At 46.4% G+C, this 23,518-nt stretch overlaps 1 protein-coding gene across 3 annotated transcripts; it reads left to right on the forward strand.

Moving 5' to 3' along the window:
• The first annotated feature begins 18,480 nt into the window (after positions 1 to 18,480).
• Positions 18,481 to 21,613, forward strand: LOC140583908 (uncharacterized). 3 transcript variants are annotated; one of them, XM_072707871.1, is made up of 7 exons: positions 18,481 to 18,580; positions 19,799 to 20,068; positions 20,168 to 20,806; positions 20,905 to 20,943; positions 21,066 to 21,170; positions 21,252 to 21,352; positions 21,482 to 21,613. In XM_072707871.1, exons 2-7 carry the CDS (start codon positions 19,823 to 19,825, stop codon positions 21,498 to 21,500), a joined length of 1,149 nt encoding a protein of 382 aa, XP_072563972.1. In that variant the 5' UTR covers positions 18,481 to 18,580; positions 19,799 to 19,822; the 3' UTR covers positions 21,501 to 21,613. The 3 variants fall into 3 exon arrangements, with proteins under 3 accessions (XP_072563972.1, XP_072563973.1, XP_072563971.1); XM_072707872.1 differs by lacking the exon at positions 18,481 to 18,580 and having other exon boundaries at positions 19,202 to 20,068; positions 20,168 to 20,525; positions 20,661 to 20,806; XM_072707870.1 differs by lacking the exon at positions 18,481 to 18,580 and having other exon boundaries at positions 19,202 to 20,068.
• The last annotated feature ends 1,905 nt before the right edge of the window (positions 21,614 to 23,518 follow it).

Below are 23,518 nucleotides of genomic sequence, written 5' to 3' on the forward strand. Positions count from 1 at the left end.
AGCCCACGCCTTAGAGAACTTGTCTGGTGTAATTTTAAATGTCTAATTTAAGGGAGCTAAAGGCCTCATAAAGGACTTGGGGGGTCCGTCACGGCTGAAGCCTACGAGCCAGGGGTCTGAAATTTGGCATGCGTCAACTAGATCTATGTATGAGGGAGTTTGCAAAATTTCATGAGCCCACGCCTTAGAGAACTTGTCTGGTGTAATTTCAAATGTCTAGTTTAAGGGAGCTAAAGGCCTCATAAAGGACTTGGGGGGTCCGTCACGGCTGAAGCCTACGAGCCAGGGGTCTGAAATTTGGCATGCGTCAACTAGATGTATGTATGAGGGAGTATTCCAAGTTTCATGCTTGTCAGTCATTCCAGTTAAAAGTTATGAGCATTTGACAAGGCCGAGCTCCTTTTTCCCCATATCAGAGTCCCAGCAACACATGTGTTGCTGCATCTCTGGTTCTCAACTTTAATTCTCAGTTTAATTTCTGAGGCACCGTCGGCTCCAGAGACTTGGAATTTGGTACACGCGTCTCCCAGGCAGTGCCGGTTCAGAATCTGCAAGTGCCCGGTCTCCAAGTCGCTGCGTTCTCCAAGTGGCCTCCGGGTGGCGCTAGAGCGTCGGGGCTAAGTGCGTCCCAGTCCCTTTCCCGCACTCATGCCTAAGCTAAGGTTTGGTGCTTGTAAGTCATTCCAGTTAAAAGTTATGAGCATTTGACAAGGCCTAGCTCCTTTTTCCCCATATCAGAGTCCCAGCAACACATGTGTTGCTGCATCTCTGGTTCTCAACTTTAATTCTCAGTTTAATTTCTGACGCACCGTCGGCTCCAGAGACTTGGAATTTGGTACACGCGTCTCCCAGGCACTGCCAGTTCAGAATCTGCAAGTGCCCGGTCTCCAAGTCGCCACCGGGTGGCGCTAGAGCGATTAGCGGTTAGGTGCTCTGGCCTGCCATCTGGTGGCGACTGGCATGCGTGCCTACAAATGACTGGTGGTTAGTTGCGTAGTGAGCTTTTGGCTGCGGTTGTCAGTTTTTTTGTTTTAGTTGTGTGTGACTAGACCTCTATGTAAGTAGGGTATCGCGAGAGGGGGGTGCAATGGGCGTGGCTGCACCCCCCCTGGCCCCGCCCCCCGGCCGGTGCAGGGGGCGTGGCTGGGCGTGGCCTGGCGCACAGGCGCCACGCGTGCGAAGGAAGGCCGTATCTCGCTCCGTTTGCGAGATATTGCGAAAAAACGTCGTAACTTTTTTTCCATGTAGGCGGGCTTTGATTTGATTGGTGCAGGTGGCCTCTACTGGTGGAGAGGGATCTGAGGAACTTTGTTGCGGGTGTCTACGACGTTCCCAGGTGGAGATACGCCCACTTCCGGTTTGGATGCTAACAATGCTAACATGCTAACTTTTGCGATAAGAGCAGATTGCGCGCCCAGGACGCGCAGAACGTGTAGATCCAAAGTTCGGGCCCGATCCGGGCATGCTAAGACATGCTAAACGCTAGCATGCTAACACGCTAACTCTTGAGACGACGGCGGATTGCGCACCTGCAGAAGGTGTATATCAAGATCTGAGCATGCCAAGACATGCTAAATGCTAACACGCTAACTTGAGAATGCGACGGGGCTAAGTGCGTCCCAGTCCCTTTCCCGCACTCCTGCCTAAGCTGTTTGTTGGTTACGCTAAGCCTAGCCAGATTTGCTAGGTCTAACTGATGTATTTGATAGTTATGCAAAGGCTGCCCAGATTTGCTAATGTCAAGTTATGGATTTGATAGTTACGCAAGGCCTAGCCTGATTTGCTAGGTCCAATTACTGATTTCAGGGTTTGGGTTAGAGTATGTGGTCAGGGCAGAGGGTCTAATGGTTAGGGAAGAGGGTCTTATGGTTAGGGAAGGGGGTTTTAGGGTTAGGGAAGGGGGTTTTAGGGTTAGGGAAGGGGGTTTTATGGTTAGGGAAGGGGGTTTCAGCGTTAGGGAAGGGGGTTTTAGGGTTAGGGAAGGGGGTTTCAGTGTTAGGGAAGGGGGTATTATGACTAGGGAAGAGGTAAGGGTTTTTTATGGTTAGGGCTGGGGGTAAGGGGTTTAAGCGTAATGGCTGTCCCTTACTGCGAATGCCTTGCTCAGCACCACCTCCAGCCTGACCCTACGAGCCAGGGGTCTGAAATTTGGCATGCGTCAACTAGATCTATGTATGAGGGAGTTTGCAAAATTTCATGAGCCCACGCCTTAGAGAACTTGTCTGGTGTAATTTCAAATGTCTAATTTAAGGGAGCTAAAGGCCTCATAAAGGACTTGGGGGGTCCGTCACGGCTGAAGCCTACGAGCCAGGGGTCTGAAATTTGGCATGCGTCAACTAGATCTACGTATGAGGGAGTTTGCAAAATTTCATGAGCCCACGCCTTAGAGAACTTGTCTGGTGTAATTTTAAATGTCTAGTTTAAGGGAGCTAAAGGCCTCATAAAGGACTTGGGGGGTCCGTCACGGCTGAAGCCTACGAGCCAGGGGTCTGAAATTTGGCATGCGTCAACTAGATGTATGTATGAGGGAGTTTCCAAAATTTCATGAGCCCACGCCTTAGAGAACTTGTCTGGTGTAATTTTAAATGTCTAATTTAAGGGAGCTAAAGGCCTCATAAAGGACTTGGGGGGTCCGTCACGGCTGAAGCCTACGAGCCAGGGGTCTGAAATTTGGCATGCGTCAACTAGATCTATGTATGAGGGAGTTTGCAAAATTTCATGAGCCCACGCCTTAGAGAACTTGTCTGGTGTAATTTCAAATGTCTAATTTAAGGGAGCTAAAGGCCTCATAAAGGACTTGGGGGGTCCGTCACGGCTGAAGCCTACGAGCCAGGGGTCTGAAATTTGGCATGCGTCAGCTAGATCTATGTATGAGGGAGTTTGCAAAATTTCATGAGCCCACGCCTTAGAGAACTTGTCTGGTGTAATTTTAAATGTCTAGTTTAAGGGAGCTAAAGGCCTCATAAAGGACTTGGGGGGTCCGTCACGGCTGAAGCCTACGAGCCAGGGGTCTGAAATTTGGCATGCGTCAACTAGATCTATGTATGAGGGAGTTTGCAAAATTTCATGAGCCCACGCCTTAGAGAACTTGTCTGGTGTAATTTTAAATGTCTAGTTTAAGGGAGCTAAAGGCCTCATAAAGGACTTGGGGGGTCCGTCACGGCTGAAGCCTACGAGCCAGGGGTCTGAAATTTGGCATGCGTCAACTAGATCTATGTATGAGGGAGTTTGCAAAATTTCATGAGCCCACGCCTTAGAGAACTTGTCTTGTGTAATTTTAAATGTCTAAGGGAGCTAAAGGCCTCATAAAGGACTTGGGGGGTCCGTCACGGCTGAAGCCTACGAGCCAGGGGTCTGAAATTTGGCATGCGTCAACTAGATCTATGTATGAGGGAGTTTGCAAAATTTCATGAGCCCACGCCTTAGAGAACTTGTCTTGTGTAATTTTAAATGTCTAAGGGAGCTAAAGGCCTCATAAAGGACTTGGGGGGTCCGTCACGGCTGAAGCCTACGAGCCAGGGGTCTGAAATTTGGCATGCGTCAACTAGATCTATGTATGAGGGAGTTTGCAAAATTTCATGAGCCCACGCCTTAGAGAACTTGTCTGGTGTAATTTCAAATGTCTAGTTTAAGGGAGCTAAAGGCCTCATAAAGGACTTGGGGGGTCCGTCACGGCTGAAGCCTACGAGCCAGGGGTCTGAAATTTGGCATGCGTCAACTAGATGTATGTATGAGGGAGTTTGCAAAATTTCATGAGCCCACGCCTTAGAGAACTTGTCTGGTGTAATTTTAAATGTCTAATTTAAGGGAGCTAAAGGCCTCATAAAGGACTAGGGGGGTCCGTCACGGCTGAAGCCTACGAGCCAGGGGTCTGAAATTTGGCATGCGTCAACTAGATCTATGTATGAGGGAGTTTCCAAAATTTCATGAGCCCACGCCTTAGAGAACTTGTCTGGTGTAATTTTAAATGTCTAATTTAAGGGAGCTAAAGGCCTCATAAAGGACTTGGGGGGTCCGTCACGGCTGAAGCCTACGAGCCAGGGGTCTGAAATTTGGCATGCGTCAACTAGATCTATGTATGAGGGAGTTTGCAAAATTTCATGAGCCCACGCCTTAGAGAACTTTTCTTGTGTAATTTTAAATGTCTAAGGGAGCTAAAGGCCTCATAAAGGACTTGGGGGGTCCGTCACGGCTGAAGCCTACGAGCCAGGGGTCTGAAATTTGGCATGCATCAACTAGATCTATGTATGAGGGAGTTTGCAAAATTTCATGAGCCCACGCCTTAGAGAACTTGTCTTGTGTAATTTTAAATGTCTAAGGGAGCTAAAGGCCTCATAAAGGACTAGGGGGGTCCGTCACGGCTGAAGCCTACGAGCCAGGGGTCTGAAATTTGGCATGCGTCAACTAGATCTATGTATGAGGGAGTTTGCAAAATTTCATGAGCCCACGCCTTAGAGAACTTGTCTGGTGTAATTTCAAATGTCTAGTTTAAGGGAGCTAAAGGCCTCATAAAGGACTTGGGGGGTCCGTCACGGCTGAAGCCTACGAGCCAGGGGTCTGAAATTTGGCATGCGTCAACTAGATGTATGTATGAGGGAGTTTGCAAAATTTCATGAGCCCACGCCTTAGAGAACTTGTCTGGTGTAATTTTAAATGTCTAATTTAAGGGAGCTAAAGGCCTCATAAAGGACTAGGGGGGTCCGTCACGGCTGAAGCCTACGAGCCAGGGGTCTGAAATTTGGCATGCGTCAACTAGATGTATGTATGAGGGAGTTTGCAAAATTTCATGAGCCCACGCCTTAGAGAACTTGTCTGGTGTAATTTCAAATGTCTAGTTTAAGGGAGCTAAAGGCCTCATAAAGGACTTGGGGGGTCCGTCACGGCTGAAGCCTACGAGCCAGGGGTCTGAAATTTGGCATGCGTCAGCTAGATCTATGTATGAGGGAGTTTGCAAAATTTCATGAGCCCACGCCTTAGAGAACTTGTCTGGTGTAATTTTAAATGTCTAGTTTAAGGGAGCTAAAGGCCTCATAAAGGACTTGGGGGGTCCGTCACGGCTGAAGCCTACGAGCCAGGGGTCTGAAATTTGGCATGCGTCAACTAGATCTATGTATGAGGGAGTTTGCAAAATTTCATGAGCCCACGCCTTAGAGAACTTGTCTGGTGTAATTTTAAATGTCTAGTTTAAGGGAGCTAAAGGCCTCATAAAGGACTTGGGGGGTCCGTCACGGCTGAAGCCTACGAGCCAGGGGTCTGAAATTTGGCATGCGTCAACTAGATGTATGTATGAGGGAGTTTGCAAAATTTCATGAGCCCACGCCTTAGAGAACTTGTCTTGTGTAATTTTAAATGTCTAAGGGAGCTAAAGGCCTCATAAAGGACTTGGGGGGTCCGTCACGGCTGAAGCCTACGAGCCAGGGGTCTGAAATTTGGCATGCGTCAACTAGATCTATGTATGAGGGAGTTTGCAAAATTTCATGAGCCCACGCCTTAGAGAACTTGTCTTGTGTAATTTTAAATGTCTAAGGGAGCTAAAGGCCTCATAAAGGACTTGGGGGGTCCGTCACGGCTGAAGCCTACGAGCCAGGGGTCTGAAATTTGGCATGCGTCAACTAGATGTATGTATGAGGGAGTTTGCAAAATTTCATGAGCCCACGCCTTAGAGAACTTGTCTGGTGTAATTTTAAATGTCTAGTTTAAGGGAGCTAAAGGCCTCATAAAGGACTTGGGGGGTCCGTCACGGCTGAAGCCTACGAGCCAGGGGTCTGAAATTTGGCATGCGTCAACTAGATCTATGTATGAGGGAGTTTGCAAAATTTCATGAGCCCACGCCTTAGAGAACTTGTCTTGTGTAATTTTAAATGTCTAAGGGAGCTAAAGGCCTCATAAAGGACTTGGGGGGTCCGTCACGGCTGAAGCCTACGAGCCAGGGGTCTGAAATTTGGCATGCGTCAACTAGATCTATGTATGAGGGAGTTTGCAAAATTTCATGAGCCCACGCCTTAGAGAACTTGTCTTGTGTAATTTTAAATGTCTAAGGGAGCTAAAGGCCTCATAAAGGACTTGGGGGGTCCGTCACGGCTGAAGCCTACGAGCCAGGGGTCTGAAATTTGGCATGCGTCAACTAGATCTATGTATGAGGGAGTTTGCAAAATTTCATGAGCCCACGCCTTAGAGAACTTGTCTGGTGTAATTTCAAATGTCTAGTTTAAGGGAGCTAAAGGCCTCATAAAGGACTTGGGGGGTCCGTCACGGCTGAAGCCTACGAGCCAGGGGTCTGAAATTTGGCATGCGTCAACTAGATGTATGTATGAGGGAGTTTGCAAAATTTCATGAGCCCACGCCTTAGAGAACTTGTCTGGTGTAATTTTAAATGTCTAATTTAAGGGAGCTAAAGGCCTCATAAAGGACTAGGGGGGTCCGTCACGGCTGAAGCCTACGAGCCAGGGGTCTGAAATTTGGCATGCGTCAACTAGATCTATGTATGAGGGAGTTTCCAAAATTTCATGAGCCCACGCCTTAGAGAACTTGTCTGGTGTAATTTTAAATGTCTAATTTAAGGGAGCTAAAGGCCTCATAAAGGACTTGGGGGGTCCGTCACGGCTGAAGCCTACGAGCCAGGGGTCTGAAATTTGGCATGCGTCAACTAGATCTATGTATGAGGGAGTTTGCAAAATTTCATGAGCCCACGCCTTAGAGAACTTTTCTTGTGTAATTTTAAATGTCTAAGGGAGCTAAAGGCCTCATAAAGGACTTGGGGGGTCCGTCACGGCTGAAGCCTACGAGCCAGGGGTCTGAAATTTGGCATGCATCAACTAGATCTATGTATGAGGGAGTTTGCAAAATTTCATGAGCCCACGCCTTAGAGAACTTGTCTTGTGTAATTTTAAATGTCTAAGGGAGCTAAAGGCCTCATAAAGGACTTGGGGGGTCCGTCACGGCTGAAGCCTACGAGCCAGGGGTCTGAAATTTGGCATGCGTCAACTAGATCTATGTATGAGGGAGTTTGCAAAATTTCATGAGCCCACGCCTTAGAGAACTTGTCTTGTGTAATTTTAAATGTCTAAGGGAGCTAAAGGCCTCATAAAGGACTTGGGGGGTCCGTCACGGCTGAAGCCTACGAGCCAGGGGTCTGAAATTTGGCATGCGTCAACTAGATCTATGTATGAGGGAGTTTGCAAAATTTCATGAGCCCACGCCTTAGAGAACTTGTCTGGTGTAATTTCAAATGTCTAATTTAAGGGAGCTAAAGGCCTCATAAAGGACTTGGGGGGTCCGTCACGGCTGAAGCCTACGAGCCAGGGGTCTGAAATTTGGCATGCGTCAACTAGATCTATGTATGAGGGAGTTTGCAAAATTTCATGAGCCCACGCCTTAGAGAACTTGTCTGGTGTAATTTTAAATGTCTAGTTTAAGGGAGCTAAAGGCCTCATAAAGGACTTGGGGGTCCGTCACGGCTGAGGCCTACGAGCCAGGGGTCTGAAATTTGGCATGCGTCAACTAGATCTATGTATGAGGGAGTTTGCAAAATTTCATGAGCCCACGCCTTAGAGAACTTGTCTGGTGTAATTTCAAATGTCTAATTTAAGGGAGCTAAAGGCCTCATAAAGGACTTGGGGGGTCCGTCACGGCTGAAGCCTACGAGCCAGGGGTCTGAAATTTGGCATGCGTCAGCTAGATCTATGTATGAGGGAGTTTGCAAAATTTCATGAGCCCACGCCTTAGAGAACTTGTCTGGTGTAATTTTAAATGTCTAGTTTAAGGGAGCTAAAGGCCTCATAAAGGACTTGGGGGGTCCGTCACGGCTGAAGCCTACGAGCCAGGGGTCTGAAATTTGGCATGCGTCAACTAGATCTATGTATGAGGGAGTTTGCAAAATTTCATGAGCCCACGCCTTAGAGAACTTGTCTGGTGTAATTTTAAATGTCTAGTTTAAGGGAGCTAAAGGCCTCATAAAGGACTTGGGGGGTCCGTCACGGCTGAAGCCTACGAGCCAGGGGTCTGAAATTTGGCATGCGTCAACTAGATGTATGTATGAGGGAGTTTGCAAAATTTCATGAGCCCACGCCTTAGAGAACTTGTCTTGTGTAATTTTAAATGTCTAAGGGAGCTAAAGGCCTCATAAAGGACTTGGGGGGTCCGTCACGGCTGAAGCCTACGAGCCAGGGGTCTGAAATTTGGCATGCGTGAACTAGATCTATGTATGAGGGAGTTTGCAAAATTTCATGAGCCCACGCCTTAGAGAACTTGTCTTGTGTAATTTTAAATGTCTAAGGGAGCTAAAGGCCTCATAAAGGACTTGGGGGGTCCGTCACGGCTGAAGCCTACGAGCCAGGGGTCTGAAATTTGGCATGCGTCAACTAGATGTATGTATGAGGGAGTTTGCAAAATTTCATGAGCCCACGCCTTAGAGAACTTGTCTGGTGTAATTTTAAATGTCTAATTTAAGGGAGCTAAAGGCCTCATAAAGGACTAGGGGGGTCCGTCACGGCTGAAGCCTACGAGCCAGGGGTCTGAAATTTGGCATGCGTCAACTAGATCTATGTATGAGGGAGTTTGCAAAATTTCATGAGCCCACGCCTTAGAGAACTTGTCTGGTGTAATTTCAAATGTCTAGTTTAAGGGAGCTAAAGGCCTCATAAAGGACTTGGGGGGTCCGTCACGGCTGAAGCCTACGAGCCAGGGGTCTGAAATTTGGCATGCGTCAACTAGATGTATGTATGAGGGAGTTTGCAAAATTTCATGAGCCCACGCCTTAGAGAACTTGTCTGGTGTAATTTTAAATGTCTAATTTAAGGGAGCTAAAGGCCTCATAAAGGACTAGGGGGGTCCGTCACGGCTGAAGCCTACGAGCCAGGGGTCTGAAATTTGGCATGCGTCAACTAGATGTATGTATGAGGGAGTTTGCAAAATTTCATGAGCCCACGCCTTAGAGAACTTGTCTGGTGTAATTTCAAATGTCTAGTTTAAGGGAGCTAAAGGCCTCATAAAGGACTTGGGGGGTCCGTCACGGCTGAAGCCTACGAGCCAGGGGTCTGAAATTTGGCATGCGTCAGCTAGATCTATGTATGAGGGAGTTTGCAAAATTTCATGAGCCCACGCCTTAGAGAACTTGTCTGGTGTAATTTTAAATGTCTAGTTTAAGGGAGCTAAAGGCCTCATAAAGGACTTGGGGGGTCCGTCACGGCTGAAGCCTACGAGCCAGGGGTCTGAAATTTGGCATGCGTCAACTAGATCTATGTATGAGGGAGTTTGCAAAATTTCATGAGCCCACGCCTTAGAGAACTTGTCTGGTGTAATTTCAAATGTCTAGTTTAAGGGAGCTAAAGGCCTCATAAAGGACTTGGGGGGTCCGTCACGGCTGAAGCCTACGAGCCAGGGGTCTGAAATTTGGCATGCGTCAACTAGATGTATGTATGAGGGAGTTTGCAAAATTTCATGAGCCCACGCCTTAGAGAACTTGTCTGGTGTAATTTTAAATGTCTAATTTAAGGGAGCTAAAGGCCTCATAAAGGACTAGGGGGGTCCGTCACGGCTGAAGCCTACGAGCCAGGGGTCTGAAATTTGGCATGCGTCAACTAGATGTATGTATGAGGGAGTTTGCAAAATTTCATGAGCCCACGCCTTAGAGAACTTGTCTGGTGTAATTTCAAATGTCTAGTTTAAGGGAGCTAAAGGCCTCATAAAGGACTTGGGGGGTCCGTCACGGCTGAAGCCTACGAGCCAGGGGTCTGAAATTTGGCATGCGTCAGCTAGATCTATGTATGAGGGAGTTTGCAAAATTTCATGAGCCCACGCCTTAGAGAACTTGTCTGGTGTAATTTTAAATGTCTAGTTTAAGGGAGCTAAAGGCCTCATAAAGGACTTGGGGGGTCCGTCACGGCTGAAGCCTACGAGCCAGGGGTCTGAAATTTGGCATGCGTCAACTAGATCTATGTATGAGGGAGTTTGCAAAATTTCATGAGCCCACGCCTTAGAGAACTTGTCTGGTGTAATTTTAAATGTCTAGTTTAAGGGAGCTAAAGGCCTCATAAAGGACTTGGGGGGTCCGTCACGGCTGAAGCCTACGAGCCAGGGGTCTGAAATTTGGCATGCGTCAACTAGATGTATGTATGAGGGAGTTTGCAAAATTTCATGAGCCCACGCCTTAGAGAACTTGTCTTGTGTAATTTTAAATGTCTAAGGGAGCTAAAGGCCTCATAAAGGACTTGGGGGGTCCGTCACGGCTGAAGCCTACGAGCCAGGGGTCTGAAATTTGGCATGCGTCAACTAGATCTATGTATGAGGGAGTTTGCAAAATTTCATGAGCCCACGCCTTAGAGAACTTGTCTTGTGTAATTTTAAATGTCTAAGGGAGCTAAAGGCCTCATAAAGGACTTGGGGGGTCCGTCACGGCTGAAGCCTACGAGCCAGGGGTCTGAAATTTGGCATGCGTCAACTAGATGTATGTATGAGGGAGTTTGCAAAATTTCATGAGCCCACGCCTTAGAGAACTTGTCTGGTGTAATTTTAAATGTCTAGTTTAAGGGAGCTAAAGGCCTCATAAAGGACTTGGGGGGTCCGTCACGGCTGAAGCCTACGAGCCAGGGGTCTGAAATTTGGCATGCGTCAACTAGATCTATGTATGAGGGAGTTTGCAAAATTTCATGAGCCCACGCCTTAGAGAACTTGTCTTGTGTAATTTTAAATGTCTAAGGGAGCTAAAGGCCTCATAAAGGACTTGGGGGGTCCGTCACGGCTGAAGCCTACGAGCCAGGGGTCTGAAATTTGGCATGCGTCAACTAGATCTATGTATGAGGGAGTTTGCAAAATTTCATGAGCCCACGCCTTAGAGAACTTGTCTTGTGTAATTTTAAATGTCTAAGGGAGCTAAAGGCCTCATAAAGGACTTGGGGGGTCCGTCACGGCTGAAGCCTACGAGCCAGGGGTCTGAAATTTGGCATGCGTCAACTAGATCTATGTATGAGGGAGTTTGCAAAATTTCATGAGCCCACGCCTTAGAGAACTTGTCTGGTGTAATTTCAAATGTCTAGTTTAAGGGAGCTAAAGGCCTCATAAAGGACTTGGGGGGTCCGTCACGGCTGAAGCCTACGAGCCAGGGGTCTGAAATTTGGCATGCGTCAACTAGATGTATGTATGAGGGAGTTTGCAAAATTTCATGAGCCCACGCCTTAGAGAACTTGTCTGGTGTAATTTTAAATGTCTAATTTAAGGGAGCTAAAGGCCTCATAAAGGACTAGGGGGGTCCGTCACGGCTGAAGCCTACGAGCCAGGGGTCTGAAATTTGGCATGCGTCAACTAGATCTATGTATGAGGGAGTTTCCAAAATTTCATGAGCCCACGCCTTAGAGAACTTGTCTGGTGTAATTTTAAATGTCTAATTTAAGGGAGCTAAAGGCCTCATAAAGGACTTGGGGGGTCCGTCACGGCTGAAGCCTACGAGCCAGGGGTCTGAAATTTGGCATGCGTCAACTAGATCTATGTATGAGGGAGTTTGCAAAATTTCATGAGCCCACGCCTTAGAGAACTTTTCTTGTGTAATTTTAAATGTCTAAGGGAGCTAAAGGCCTCATAAAGGACTTGGGGGGTCCGTCACGGCTGAAGCCTACGAGCCAGGGGTCTGAAATTTGGCATGCATCAACTAGATCTATGTATGAGGGAGTTTGCAAAATTTCATGAGCCCACGCCTTAGAGAACTTGTCTTGTGTAATTTTAAATGTCTAAGGGAGCTAAAGGCCTCATAAAGGACTTGGGGGGTCCGTCACGGCTGAAGCCTACGAGCCAGGGGTCTGAAATTTGGCATGCGTCAACTAGATCTATGTATGAGGGAGTTTGCAAAATTTCATGAGCCCACGCCTTAGAGAACTTGTCTTGTGTAATTTTAAATGTCTAAGGGAGCTAAAGGCCTCATAAAGGACTTGGGGGGTCCGTCACGGCTGAAGCCTACGAGCCAGGGGTCTGAAATTTGGCATGCGTCAACTAGATCTATGTATGAGGGAGTTTGCAAAATTTCATGAGCCCACGCCTTAGAGAACTTGTCTGGTGTAATTTCAAATGTCTAATTTAAGGGAGCTAAAGGCCTCATAAAGGACTTGGGGGGTCCGTCACGGCTGAAGCCTACGAGCCAGGGGTCTGAAATTTGGCATGCGTCAACTAGATCTATGTATGAGGGAGTTTGCAAAATTTCATGAGCCCACGCCTTAGAGAACTTGTCTGGTGTAATTTTAAATGTCTAGTTTAAGGGAGCTAAAGGCCTCATAAAGGACTTGGGGGTCCGTCACGGCTGAGGCCTACGAGCCAGGGGTCTGAAATTTGGCATGCGTCAACTAGATCTATGTATGAGGGAGTTTGCAAAATTTCATGAGCCCACGCCTTAGAGAACTTGTCTGGTGTAATTTCAAATGTCTAATTTAAGGGAGCTAAAGGCCTCATAAAGGACTTGGGGGGTCCGTCACGGCTGAAGCCTACGAGCCAGGGGTCTGAAATTTGGCATGCGTCAGCTAGATCTATGTATGAGGGAGTTTGCAAAATTTCATGAGCCCACGCCTTAGAGAACTTGTCTGGTGTAATTTTAAATGTCTAGTTTAAGGGAGCTAAAGGCCTCATAAAGGACTTGGGGGGTCCGTCACGGCTGAAGCCTACGAGCCAGGGGTCTGAAATTTGGCATGCGTCAACTAGATCTATGTATGAGGGAGTTTGCAAAATTTCATGAGCCCACGCCTTAGAGAACTTGTCTGGTGTAATTTTAAATGTCTAGTTTAAGGGAGCTAAAGGCCTCATAAAGGACTTGGGGGGTCCGTCACGGCTGAAGCCTACGAGCCAGGGGTCTGAAATTTGGCATGCGTCAACTAGATGTATGTATGAGGGAGTTTGCAAAATTTCATGAGCCCACGCCTTAGAGAACTTGTCTTGTGTAATTTTAAATGTCTAAGGGAGCTAAAGGCCTCATAAAGGACTTGGGGGGTCCGTCACGGCTGAAGCCTACGAGCCAGGGGTCTGAAATTTGGCATGCGTGAACTAGATCTATGTATGAGGGAGTTTGCAAAATTTCATGAGCCCACGCCTTAGAGAACTTGTCTTGTGTAATTTTAAATGTCTAAGGGAGCTAAAGGCCTCATAAAGGACTTGGGGGGTCCGTCACGGCTGAAGCCTACGAGCCAGGGGTCTGAAATTTGGCATGCGTCAACTAGATGTATGTATGAGGGAGTTTGCAAAATTTCATGAGCCCACGCCTTAGAGAACTTGTCTGGTGTAATTTTAAATGTCTAATTTAAGGGAGCTAAAGGCCTCATAAAGGACTAGGGGGGTCCGTCACGGCTGAAGCCTACGAGCCAGGGGTCTGAAATTTGGCATGCGTCAACTAGATCTATGTATGAGGGAGTTTGCAAAATTTCATGAGCCCACGCCTTAGAGAACTTGTCTGGTGTAATTTCAAATGTCTAGTTTAAGGGAGCTAAAGGCCTCATAAAGGACTTGGGGGGTCCGTCACGGCTGAAGCCTACGAGCCAGGGGTCTGAAATTTGGCATGCGTCAACTAGATGTATGTATGAGGGAGTTTGCAAAATTTCATGAGCCCACGCCTTAGAGAACTTGTCTGGTGTAATTTTAAATGTCTAATTTAAGGGAGCTAAAGGCCTCATAAAGGACTAGGGGGGTCCGTCACGGCTGAAGCCTACGAGCCAGGGGTCTGAAATTTGGCATGCGTCAACTAGATGTATGTATGAGGGAGTTTGCAAAATTTCATGAGCCCACGCCTTAGAGAACTTGTCTGGTGTAATTTCAAATGTCTAGTTTAAGGGAGCTAAAGGCCTCATAAAGGACTTGGGGGGTCCGTCACGGCTGAAGCCTACGAGCCAGGGGTCTGAAATTTGGCATGCGTCAGCTAGATCTATGTATGAGGGAGTTTGCAAAATTTCATGAGCCCACGCCTTAGAGAACTTGTCTGGTGTAATTTTAAATGTCTAGTTTAAGGGAGCTAAAGGCCTCATAAAGGACTTGGGGGGTCCGTCACGGCTGAAGCCTACGAGCCAGGGGTCTGAAATTTGGCATGCGTCAACTAGATCTATGTATGAGGGAGTTTGCAAAATTTCATGAGCCCACGCCTTAGAGAACTTGTCTGGTGTAATTTTAAATGTCTAGTTTAAGGGAGCTAAAGGCCTCATAAAGGACTTGGGGGGTCCGTCACGGCTGAAGCCTACGAGCCAGGGGTCTGAAATTTGGCATGCGTCAACTAGATGTATGTATGAGGGAGTTTGCAAAATTTCATGAGCCCACGCCTTAGAGAACTTGTCTTGTGTAATTTTAAATGTCTAAGGGAGCTAAAGGCCTCATAAAGGACTTGGGGGGTCCGTCACGGCTGAAGCCTACGAGCCAGGGGTCTGAAATTTGGCATGCGTCAACTAGATCTATGTATGAGGGAGTTTGCAAAATTTCATGAGCCCACGCCTTAGAGAACTTGTCTTGTGTAATTTTAAATGTCTAAGGGAGCTAAAGGCCTCATAAAGGACTTGGGGGGTCCGTCACGGCTGAAGCCTACGAGCCAGGGGTCTGAAATTTGGCATGCGTCAACTAGATGTATGTATGAGGGAGTTTGCAAAATTTCATGAGCCCACGCCTTAGAGAACTTGTCTGGTGTAATTTTAAATGTCTAATTTAAGGGAGCTAAAGGCCTCATAAAGGACTAGGGGGGTCCGTCACGGCTGAAGCCTACGAGCCAGGGGTCTGAAATTTGGCATGCGTCAACTAGATCTATGTATGAGGGAGTTTGCAAAATTTCATGAGCCCACGCCTTAGAGAACTTGTCTGGTGTAATTTCAAATGTCTAGTTTAAGGGAGCTAAAGGCCTCATAAAGGACTTGGGGGGTCCGTCACGGCTGAAGCCTACGAGCCAGGGGTCTGAAATTTGGCATGCGTCAACTAGATGTATGTATGAGGGAGTTTGCAAAATTTCATGAGCCCACGCCTTAGAGAACTTGTCTGGTGTAATTTTAAATGTCTAATTTAAGGGAGCTAAAGGCCTCATAAAGGACTAGGGGGGTCCGTCACGGCTGAAGCCTACGAGCCAGGGGTCTGAAATTTGGCATGCGTCAACTAGATGTATGTATGAGGGAGTTTGCAAAATTTCATGAGCCCACGCCTTAGAGAACTTGTCTGGTGTAATTTCAAATGTCTAGTTTAAGGGAGCTAAAGGCCTCATAAAGGACTTGGGGGGTCCGTCACGGCTGAAGCCTACGAGCCAGGGGTCTGAAATTTGGCATGCGTCAACTAGATCTATGTATGAGGGAGTTTGCAAAATTTCATGAGCCCACGCCTTAGAGAACTTGTCTGGTGTAATTTCAAATGTCTAATTTAAGGGAGCTAATGGCCTCATAATGATTTGGGGGGTCCGTCACGGCTGAAGCCTACGAGCCAGGGGTCTGAAATTTGGCATGCGTCAACTAGATGTATGTATGAGGGAGTATGCAAAATTTCATGAGCCCACGCCTTAGAGAACTTGTCTGGTGTAATTTTAAATGTCTAATGTAAGGGAGCTAATGGCCTCATAATGATTTGGGGGGTCCGTCACGGCTGAAGCCTACGAGCCAGGGGTCTGAAATTTGGCATGCGTCAACTAGATGTATGTATGAGGGAGTATGCAAAATTTCATGAGCCCACGCCTTAGAGAACTTGTCTGGTGTAATTTTAAATGTCTAATGTAAGGCAGCTAATGGCCTCATAATGATTTGGGTGGTCCGTCACGGCTGAAGCCTACGAGCCAGGGGTCTGAAATTTGGCATGCGTCAACTAGATGTATGTATGAGGGAGTATGCAAAATTTCATGAGCCCACGCCTTAGAGAACTTGTCTGGTGTAATTTTAAATGTCTAATGTAAGGCAGCTAATGGCCTCATAATGATTTGGGGGGTCCGTCACGGCTGAAGCCTACGAGCCAGGGGTCTGAAATTTGGCATGCGTCAACTAGATGTATGTATGAGGGAGTATGCAAAATTTCATGAGCCCACGCCTTAGAGAACTTGTCTGGTGTAATTTTAAATGTCTAATGTAAGGGAGCTAATGGCCTCATAATGATTTGGGGGGTCCGTCACGGCTGAAGCCTACGAGCCAGGGGTCTGAAATTTGGCATGCGTCAACTAGATGTATGTATGAGGGAGTATGCAAAATTTCATGAGCCCACGCCTTAGAGAACTTGTCTGGTGTAATTTTAAATGTCTAATGTAAGGGAGCTAAAGGCCTCATAAATTAATTGGGTGGTCCGTCACGGCTGAAGCCTACGAGCCAGGGGTCTGAAATTTGGCATGCGTCAACTAGATGTATGTATGAGGGAGTATGCAAAATTTCATGAGCCCACGCCTTAGAGAACTTGTCTGGTGTAATTTTAAATGTCTAATGTAAGGGAGCTAATGGCCTCATAATGATTTGGGGGGTCCGTCACGGCTGAAGCCTACGAGCCAGGGGTCTGAAATTTGGCATGCGTCAACTAGATGTATGTATGAGGGAGTATGCAAAATTTCATGAGCCCACACCTTAGAGAACTTGTCTGGTGTAATTTTAAATGTCTAATGTAAGGGAGCTAATGGCCTCATAATGATTTGGGGGGTCCGTCACGGCTGAAGCCTACGAGCCAGGGGTCTGAAATTTGGCATGCGTCAACTAGATGTATGTATGAGGGAGTATGCCAAGTTTCATGCTTGTCAGTCATTCCAGTTAAAAGTTATGAGCATTTGACAAGGCCGAGCTCCTTTTTCCCCATATCAGAGTCCCAGCAACACATGTGTTGCTGCATCTCTGGTTCTCAACTTTAATTCTCAGTTTAATTTCTGAGGCACCGTCGGCTCCAGAGACTTGGAATTTGGTACACGCGTCTCCCAGGCAGTGCCGGTTCAGAATCTGCAAGTGCCCGGTCTCCAAGTCGCTGCGTTCTCCAAGTGGCCTCCTGGTGGCGCTAGAACGACGGGGTTAAGTGGCAAAGTCCCAGTCCCTTTCCCGCACTGATGCCTAAGGGTTATATTACCCTTAGAATCAGGGTTAGAATCAGGGGGTGGTTAAGTTTGAGAACCTATGGTTAAATTACTCTTAGGGTTAGGACTAGTCCGCCATGAACCAACAGGCTAAAGTAAGTAACACCAATGTATTGTGTTGGATGTGTACACAGGTGTGGTGTCTTTGAAATACATGATTGGTCACGACCTGGAAATACCTTTTATAACGTTTACTGGTGAAATCCATACACGCATGCATTGATAATGTAAGAGTGCCATCTACTGGACATCTACTGTATCACATCCAGTTCAGGTCCAGTCCTTCGCCAGCAAAGGACCTCCTCCTGACCCCATAGTCATACAAGAGCTCATCATCAACTGCAATGTCCTCCACCTAAGGATATGAATAACTTATAAGAATAATATGTTTATATATATATATATTTATATTATAACTATAACATGTTATAGTTATAACTCATAATACGTATTGTTCTAAATAACTCTTGTCTAGCATATGCGTAGTGACAAATGAGAAGCGTATGTTCATTTCGCATTGAATCGTGACTGCATGGCTACGTATTCCTGTATGTAGCAGATGTGTTTTATTATTTACTAGTGTATTGCTTAAATGTTACGTATATGTTAGTTATTATAAATTATAATATTGTTCTACCGAATTTTTGTCTAGCACACGTTGTGTCTGCTGAAAACCGCATGGTTTGTTATGAATAGGCTGCAAAGTACACTATACAGGCAGGATGTAAAAAAAAAAAAAAGATCACTATACAACCGCAGATTTCCGCGATAGAAAATGACATATATATTACATATGTTCCACAGAAAAATCCGCGATACAGCGGGCCCCCTCGAGCTTCATGAAGACATTACGGAGGTCAAACATTTATATGACGGGGGTTAGGGTACACAAAATCATTTAGCGTATAACTGTACGGAGGAGCGACCTAAAAGGATAATTTGAAATGCATACCAAAGTGGACATATATGGGTCTCAGACTTTTCCCCACGTATCTATGCAAAATCACCGAAAATTGCAATTTAGGGCATTGCGTCAGCATTTTCTTTCACTGGGTGGGGAGGGGGGGGGGGGGGGGTGTTTGGTGGGGGTAGTGAGTAGCGCGCGAACTTTAATTAGAATTTGAAATTTGAAATTATTTCAAGTATAACACTTACTACAGATTTGCCTAGTCTGGATATTATCGGTCCACATACTTAGACATCATGTAGTTTAAACATTTATATTACGGTCAAAGACAATACCACATAATGAATTAGCGTATAACTCGACGTAGGAGCGACTTAAAAGGATAATTGGAAATGCATGTGAAAGAGGACATTCTGCCCTTCGTGGCCATATATAGGGGTTTCTGGGACTTCTCTCGAGGTATCCATTGAAAGTCACCCAAAATTGTATTTCAGGGCTTTGCGCCAGCATTTTCTTTCACGGGGGGTGGCGCGCGGGCGGGGGCGTGCCTATAAGTGAGCAGCAAGCTAACTTTCCTCATTAGTGTTTATTCGGGACGGGGCAGAGAAGCAGCCGAATTGGTACATCTTCAATTTGAAGTTTTCCCCCAGCACTTCGTAAGTACTTTACGCTTTTTAGACAATGCATTACTTAAGATTTCAAAGTAACTGTTTTACAAAGCATATCGCAGTTTAATTCCATGTTTAGATAAACTTAGTCTGCCGCTTTGATACGAACGCTGCTGTTACAATGTATATGGCTGTTTTGCGTTTGTCTAAACGGGGAATTAATTAATCTGCCGCTTTGATACGAACGCTGCTGTTACAATGTATATGTCTGTTTTGCGTTTGTCTAGACATATAATTAATCTGCCGCTTCTGAAATGCATACGGCTGTCTAATTGGTCTTTGTAAGCTGACGCAACACTCGCCGTGGCCGCAGTTTGTTGGGGGTAGAATCGCCATTTCGGGTGTGTGCTACTCAAGAGCCACCATTTGCCGCGTGGCGTTGCTCGGATACACGTAATCTGCCGCTTTGATACGAACGCTGCTGTTACAATGTATATGGCTGTTTTGCGTTTGTCTAAACGGGGAATTAATTAATCTGCCGCTTTGATACGAACGCTGCTGTTACAATGTATATGGCTGTTTTGCGTTTGTCTAAACGGGGAATTAATTAATCTGCCGCTTTGATACGAACGCTGCTGTTACAATGTATATGGCTGTTTTGCGTTTGTCTAAACGGGGAATTAATTAATCTGCCGCTTTGATACGAACGCTGCTGTTACAATGTATATGTCTGTTTTGCGTTTGTCTAGACATATAATTAATCTGCCGCTTCTGAAATGCATACGGCTGTCTAATTGGTCTTTGTAAGCTGACGCAACACTCGCCGTGGCCGCAGTTTGTTGGGGGTAGAATCGCCATTTCGGGTGTGTGCTACTCAAGAGCCACCATTTGCCGCGTGGCGTTGCTCGGATAAACGTAATCTGCCGGTTTGAAACGAGCGCTGCTGTTACAATGTATATCGCTGTTTAATTGCATGTTTAGACAAACTTAAATCAACAGTCGATTGTGCATATGTGGCTTTGAAGTTAATGCTTGGTTGCCTACCGGTTACGTCAACCTCTTCCTATACGTGCGTGACCACAAGGTGCGCCAGTTCTTCCACCAATGGGTTTATGCTCCCATTTAACCTATAATTGAAATTAAATGGTTGAATAATTAAGTACTTGGTACCACTAGATGGGTAGAGCAATGGACTCTGAACCATATGTAATCAAATGTGCCTCTTTCTAGATGGTTAATAATTTTGAAATTTCTTCTTCATTTCAGGTACTGTTTTTGTGTTTTTCCATCATGCCCCGCAAGCCCCAGGCCTGCCCGCTTTGCCGGGCTGTCTACAAGAACGTTTCGGTCCACCTCCGTGCCGTGCACAAGGTGGACAGCAACGCGGAGAGGAGGCTGCTGAACTCCTTGTCGTCGGGCAGATTTGCCGGGCCGATAGATTGCCCCGTGCCCCTCTGCCCGGCGACAAACCTCAGCCGAATTGACCGCCACCTGAAGCTGCGGCACTCGCTGGACGGCGACGAGCTGAAGCGGCTGGTATTGCATCCCATTCCATTTAATTGTATCTGTATAGGAAATCTATGCTGCAGTTCATCTTAAAGAATCTCACACGATTACCTCCTGCCCAAAACCCAGATTGCGATCGCCAAGAAGGCGGCGGCACGAAGGTCGTTGCACGACTTGAGAGGCGCACGCAAGCAGAGGGAGGATGAGATGGCACGGCTGAAACGGCGGCTCCGACGCCTGGAGAAGGAGGTGGCCAAGCTGAAAAGGCAAAGCTCCTCTGTGCCTCAGGGGTCGGGATCCTGGTCACGTTCGCAGCATTCTGGCGGTCGGCAGTCTCGGAGCGAGGAGGGCGACATGCCATCCCTCAGCTGCAGACGGCGACGATCAGCTCCTGTGCTCGTCACCACCTCCTCCTCCTCAGATGAGGTGGTCACCACAGCGGTCCAGCTCTCCGGGGAAGGCCCCAGTGGCGCCACATGTAGTCAGGGTGAGTCCAGCCGGGTGCAGTTGCTACCCCTAATATGTTCCACAGAAGGTGGAAACGACCTGTGGTGGAAGACACGTCAATCACTTCAGCAAGGGAACAGCTATGGTGAGGCTAAAACAACATATCTTCCAACAGGTGGCACTGCCCAGGTGGAGGGAGACCTGGGGGCACATGGCACGCAGCCATCGTGTAAGGTGGTGGTTGTCCTCCAGCAGCTGGAGCAGGAGGAGGAGGAGGAGGAGCAGCAGCAGCAGCAGCAGCTGGAGGAGTCGGAGTTTGAAGTAAGTTTAACCGGTTAATTTTGGTAATTGAAGCATTAATAACGTGTGTGTGTGTGTGTGTGTGTGTACATGTCAAACTGAACACATCTCTTTGACAGGTCCCAAGTCCTCTGCCAAAAGCAGTGCCGTTTGCTCGGGTAATGCCAAGGCGTCTTTTTTTTTTTTATTTTATTTTTTTTAACTTTTCAAACATGTTTTGGGTAATTTCTCTGTGATAATGTGCAGTGATCAAAGTAATGTCATTTCTTTAAAATCACAGAAGGCACTCGTCCGACGCAAGATAACGTATCCTGAGACCCTGAAGGATATGCTTCGGCAGCAATTCAGGGACCATTGGCAGGAACGGCCAATAAGAACAGACACGGTTAGTATGCTATTTGGTATCATATCAGTTACTGCCACCGATGTATCACGCATGACTGAAATGGAATACTGTCTCTTTCAGATCAACAGAGTCTTGTCCCGGTCTCCCACCCTCCTCCAGCACTGCAAAGACCTCCGACTGACGATTGATAACGTCCGAGGCTTATTGAAGCAAATGCAACAGTAAGCCACCTTCACTGAACATTTAAAACATTTAAGATGGTGGTTGTTACTAATACTTTACTGTTGTGCTTGCTGTTGCTCATATGCTTTTTTTTTTTTTTTTTTTCTCTCTGCTTGTCTACATTTCAGATCATCAGTCCCTACATAAGGAGGAAGGATGCCTCTCTGAAAGGCCATCTTTCTTCCCTGTTTTATATCTCCTCTATTAAGTATTTATATTTCTATTTATTTTATTTATATTTTTGTCACAGCTGTTTTATTTGTTGCTTTGCACTTAAGCTTTGAAGTTTACATAGGAACAGGCAAATAAAAGGCCTTTGTTTAATTAATGTCTCAGTTTTCCCTTGTCATGTCCTCCACAAGTCACTGTGCATGGGGTTATGGTAGGCATACTTTTTAACTGATGGGTTCATTAAACACTCGTATGGTTGGGGAAGGGGGGTCTTAGGGTTCGGGAAGGGGGTAAGGGGTTTTAGCGTAATGGCTGTCCCTTACTGCGAATGCCTTGGTCAGCACCACCTCTAGCCTGACCCTACGAGCCAGGGGTCTGAAATTTGGCATGCGTCAACTAGATCTATGTATGAGGGAGTATGCAAAATTTCATGAGCCCACGCCTTAGAGAACTTGTCTGGTGTAATTTTAAATGTCTAATTTAAGGGAGCTAAAGGCCTCATAAAGGACTAGGGGGGTCCGTCACGGCTGAAGCCTACGAGCCAGGGGTCTGAAATTTGGCATGCGTCAACTAGATGTATGTATGAGGGAGTTTGCAAAATTTCATGAGCCCACGCCTTAGAGAACTTGTCTGGTGTAATTTCAAATGTCTAATTTAAGGGAGCTAAAGGCCTCATAAAGGACTTGGGGGGTCCGTCACGGCTGAAGCCTACGAGCCAGGGGTCTGAAATTTGGCATGCGTCAACTAGATCTATGTATGAGGGAGTATTCCAAGTTTCATGCTTGTCAGTCATTCCAGTTAAAAGTTATGAGCATTTGACAAGGCCGAGCTCCTTTTTCCCCATATCAGAGTCCCAGCAACACATGTGTTGCTGCATCTCTGGTTCTCAACTTTAATTCTCAGTTTAATTTCTGAGGCACCGTCGGCTCCAGAGACTTGGAATTTGGTACACGCGTCTCCCAGGCAGTGCCGGTTCAGAATCTGCAAGTGCCCGGTCTCCAAGTCGCTGCGTTCTCCAAGTGGCCTCCGGGTGGCGCTCGAGCGTCGGGGCTAAGTGCGTCCCAGTCCCTTTCCCGCACTCCTGCCTAAGCTGTTTGTTGGTTACGCTAAGCCTAGCCAGATTTGCTAGGTCTAATTGATGTATTTGATAGTTATGCAAAGGCTGCCCAGATTTGCTAATGTCAAGTTATGGATTTGATAGTTACGCAAGGCCTAGCCAGATTTGCTAGGTCTAATTGATGTATTTGATAGTTATGCAAAGGCTGCCCAGATTTGCTAATGTCAAGTTATGGATTTGATAGTTACGCAAGGCCTAGCCAGATTTGCTAGGTCTAATTGATGTATTTGATAGTTATGCAAAGGCTGCCCAGATTTGCTAATGTCAAGTTATGGATTTGATAGTTACGCAAGGCCTAGCCAGATTTGCTAGGTCTAATTGATGTATTTGATAGTTATGCAAAGGCTGCCCAGATTTGCTAATGTCAAGTTATGGATTTGATAGTTACGCAAGGCCTAGCCAGATTTGCTAGGTCTAATTGATGTATTTGATAGTTATGCAAAGGCTGCCCAGATTTGCTAATGTCAAGTTATGGATTTGATAGTTACGCAAGGCCTAGCCAGATTTGCTAGGTCTAATTGATGTATTTGATAGTTATGCAAAGGCTGCCCAGATTTGCTAATGTCAAGTTATGGATTTGATAGTTACGCAAGGCCTAGCCAGATTTGCTAGGTCTAATTGATGTATTTGATAGTTATGCAAAGGCTGCCCAGATTTGCTAATGTCAAGTTATGGATTTGATAGTTACGCAAGGCCTAGCCAGATTTGCTAGGTCTAATTGATGTATTTGATAGTTATGCAAAGGCTGCCCAGATTTGCTAATGTCAAGTTATGGATTTGATAGTTACGCAAGGCCTAGCCAGATTTGCTAGGTCTAATTGATGTATTTGATAGTTATGCAAAGGCTGCCCAGATTTGCTAATGTCAAGTTATGGAT

This window comes from Paramormyrops kingsleyae, unplaced genomic scaffold (genome assembly GCF_048594095.1).
Source record: "Paramormyrops kingsleyae isolate MSU_618 unplaced genomic scaffold, PKINGS_0.4 ups26, whole genome shotgun sequence".
NCBI lineage: Eukaryota > Metazoa > Chordata > Actinopteri > Osteoglossiformes > Mormyridae > Paramormyrops > Paramormyrops kingsleyae.

Bases quoted from the DNA above. Each gene is read 5' to 3' on its own strand.
- LOC140583908 (XM_072707870.1), top strand. From the start codon at position 19,763: ATGGTTAATAATTTTGAAATTTCTTCTTCATTTCAGGTACTGTTTTTG. The intron at 20,069-20,167 runs GTATTGCATCCC...CCCAAAACCCAG, and splicing joins GCGACGAGCTGAAGCGGCTG to ATTGCGATCGCCAAGAAGGC. The intron at 20,807-20,904 runs GTAAGTTTAACC...TCTCTTTGACAG, and splicing joins TGGAGGAGTCGGAGTTTGAA to GTCCCAAGTCCTCTGCCAAA.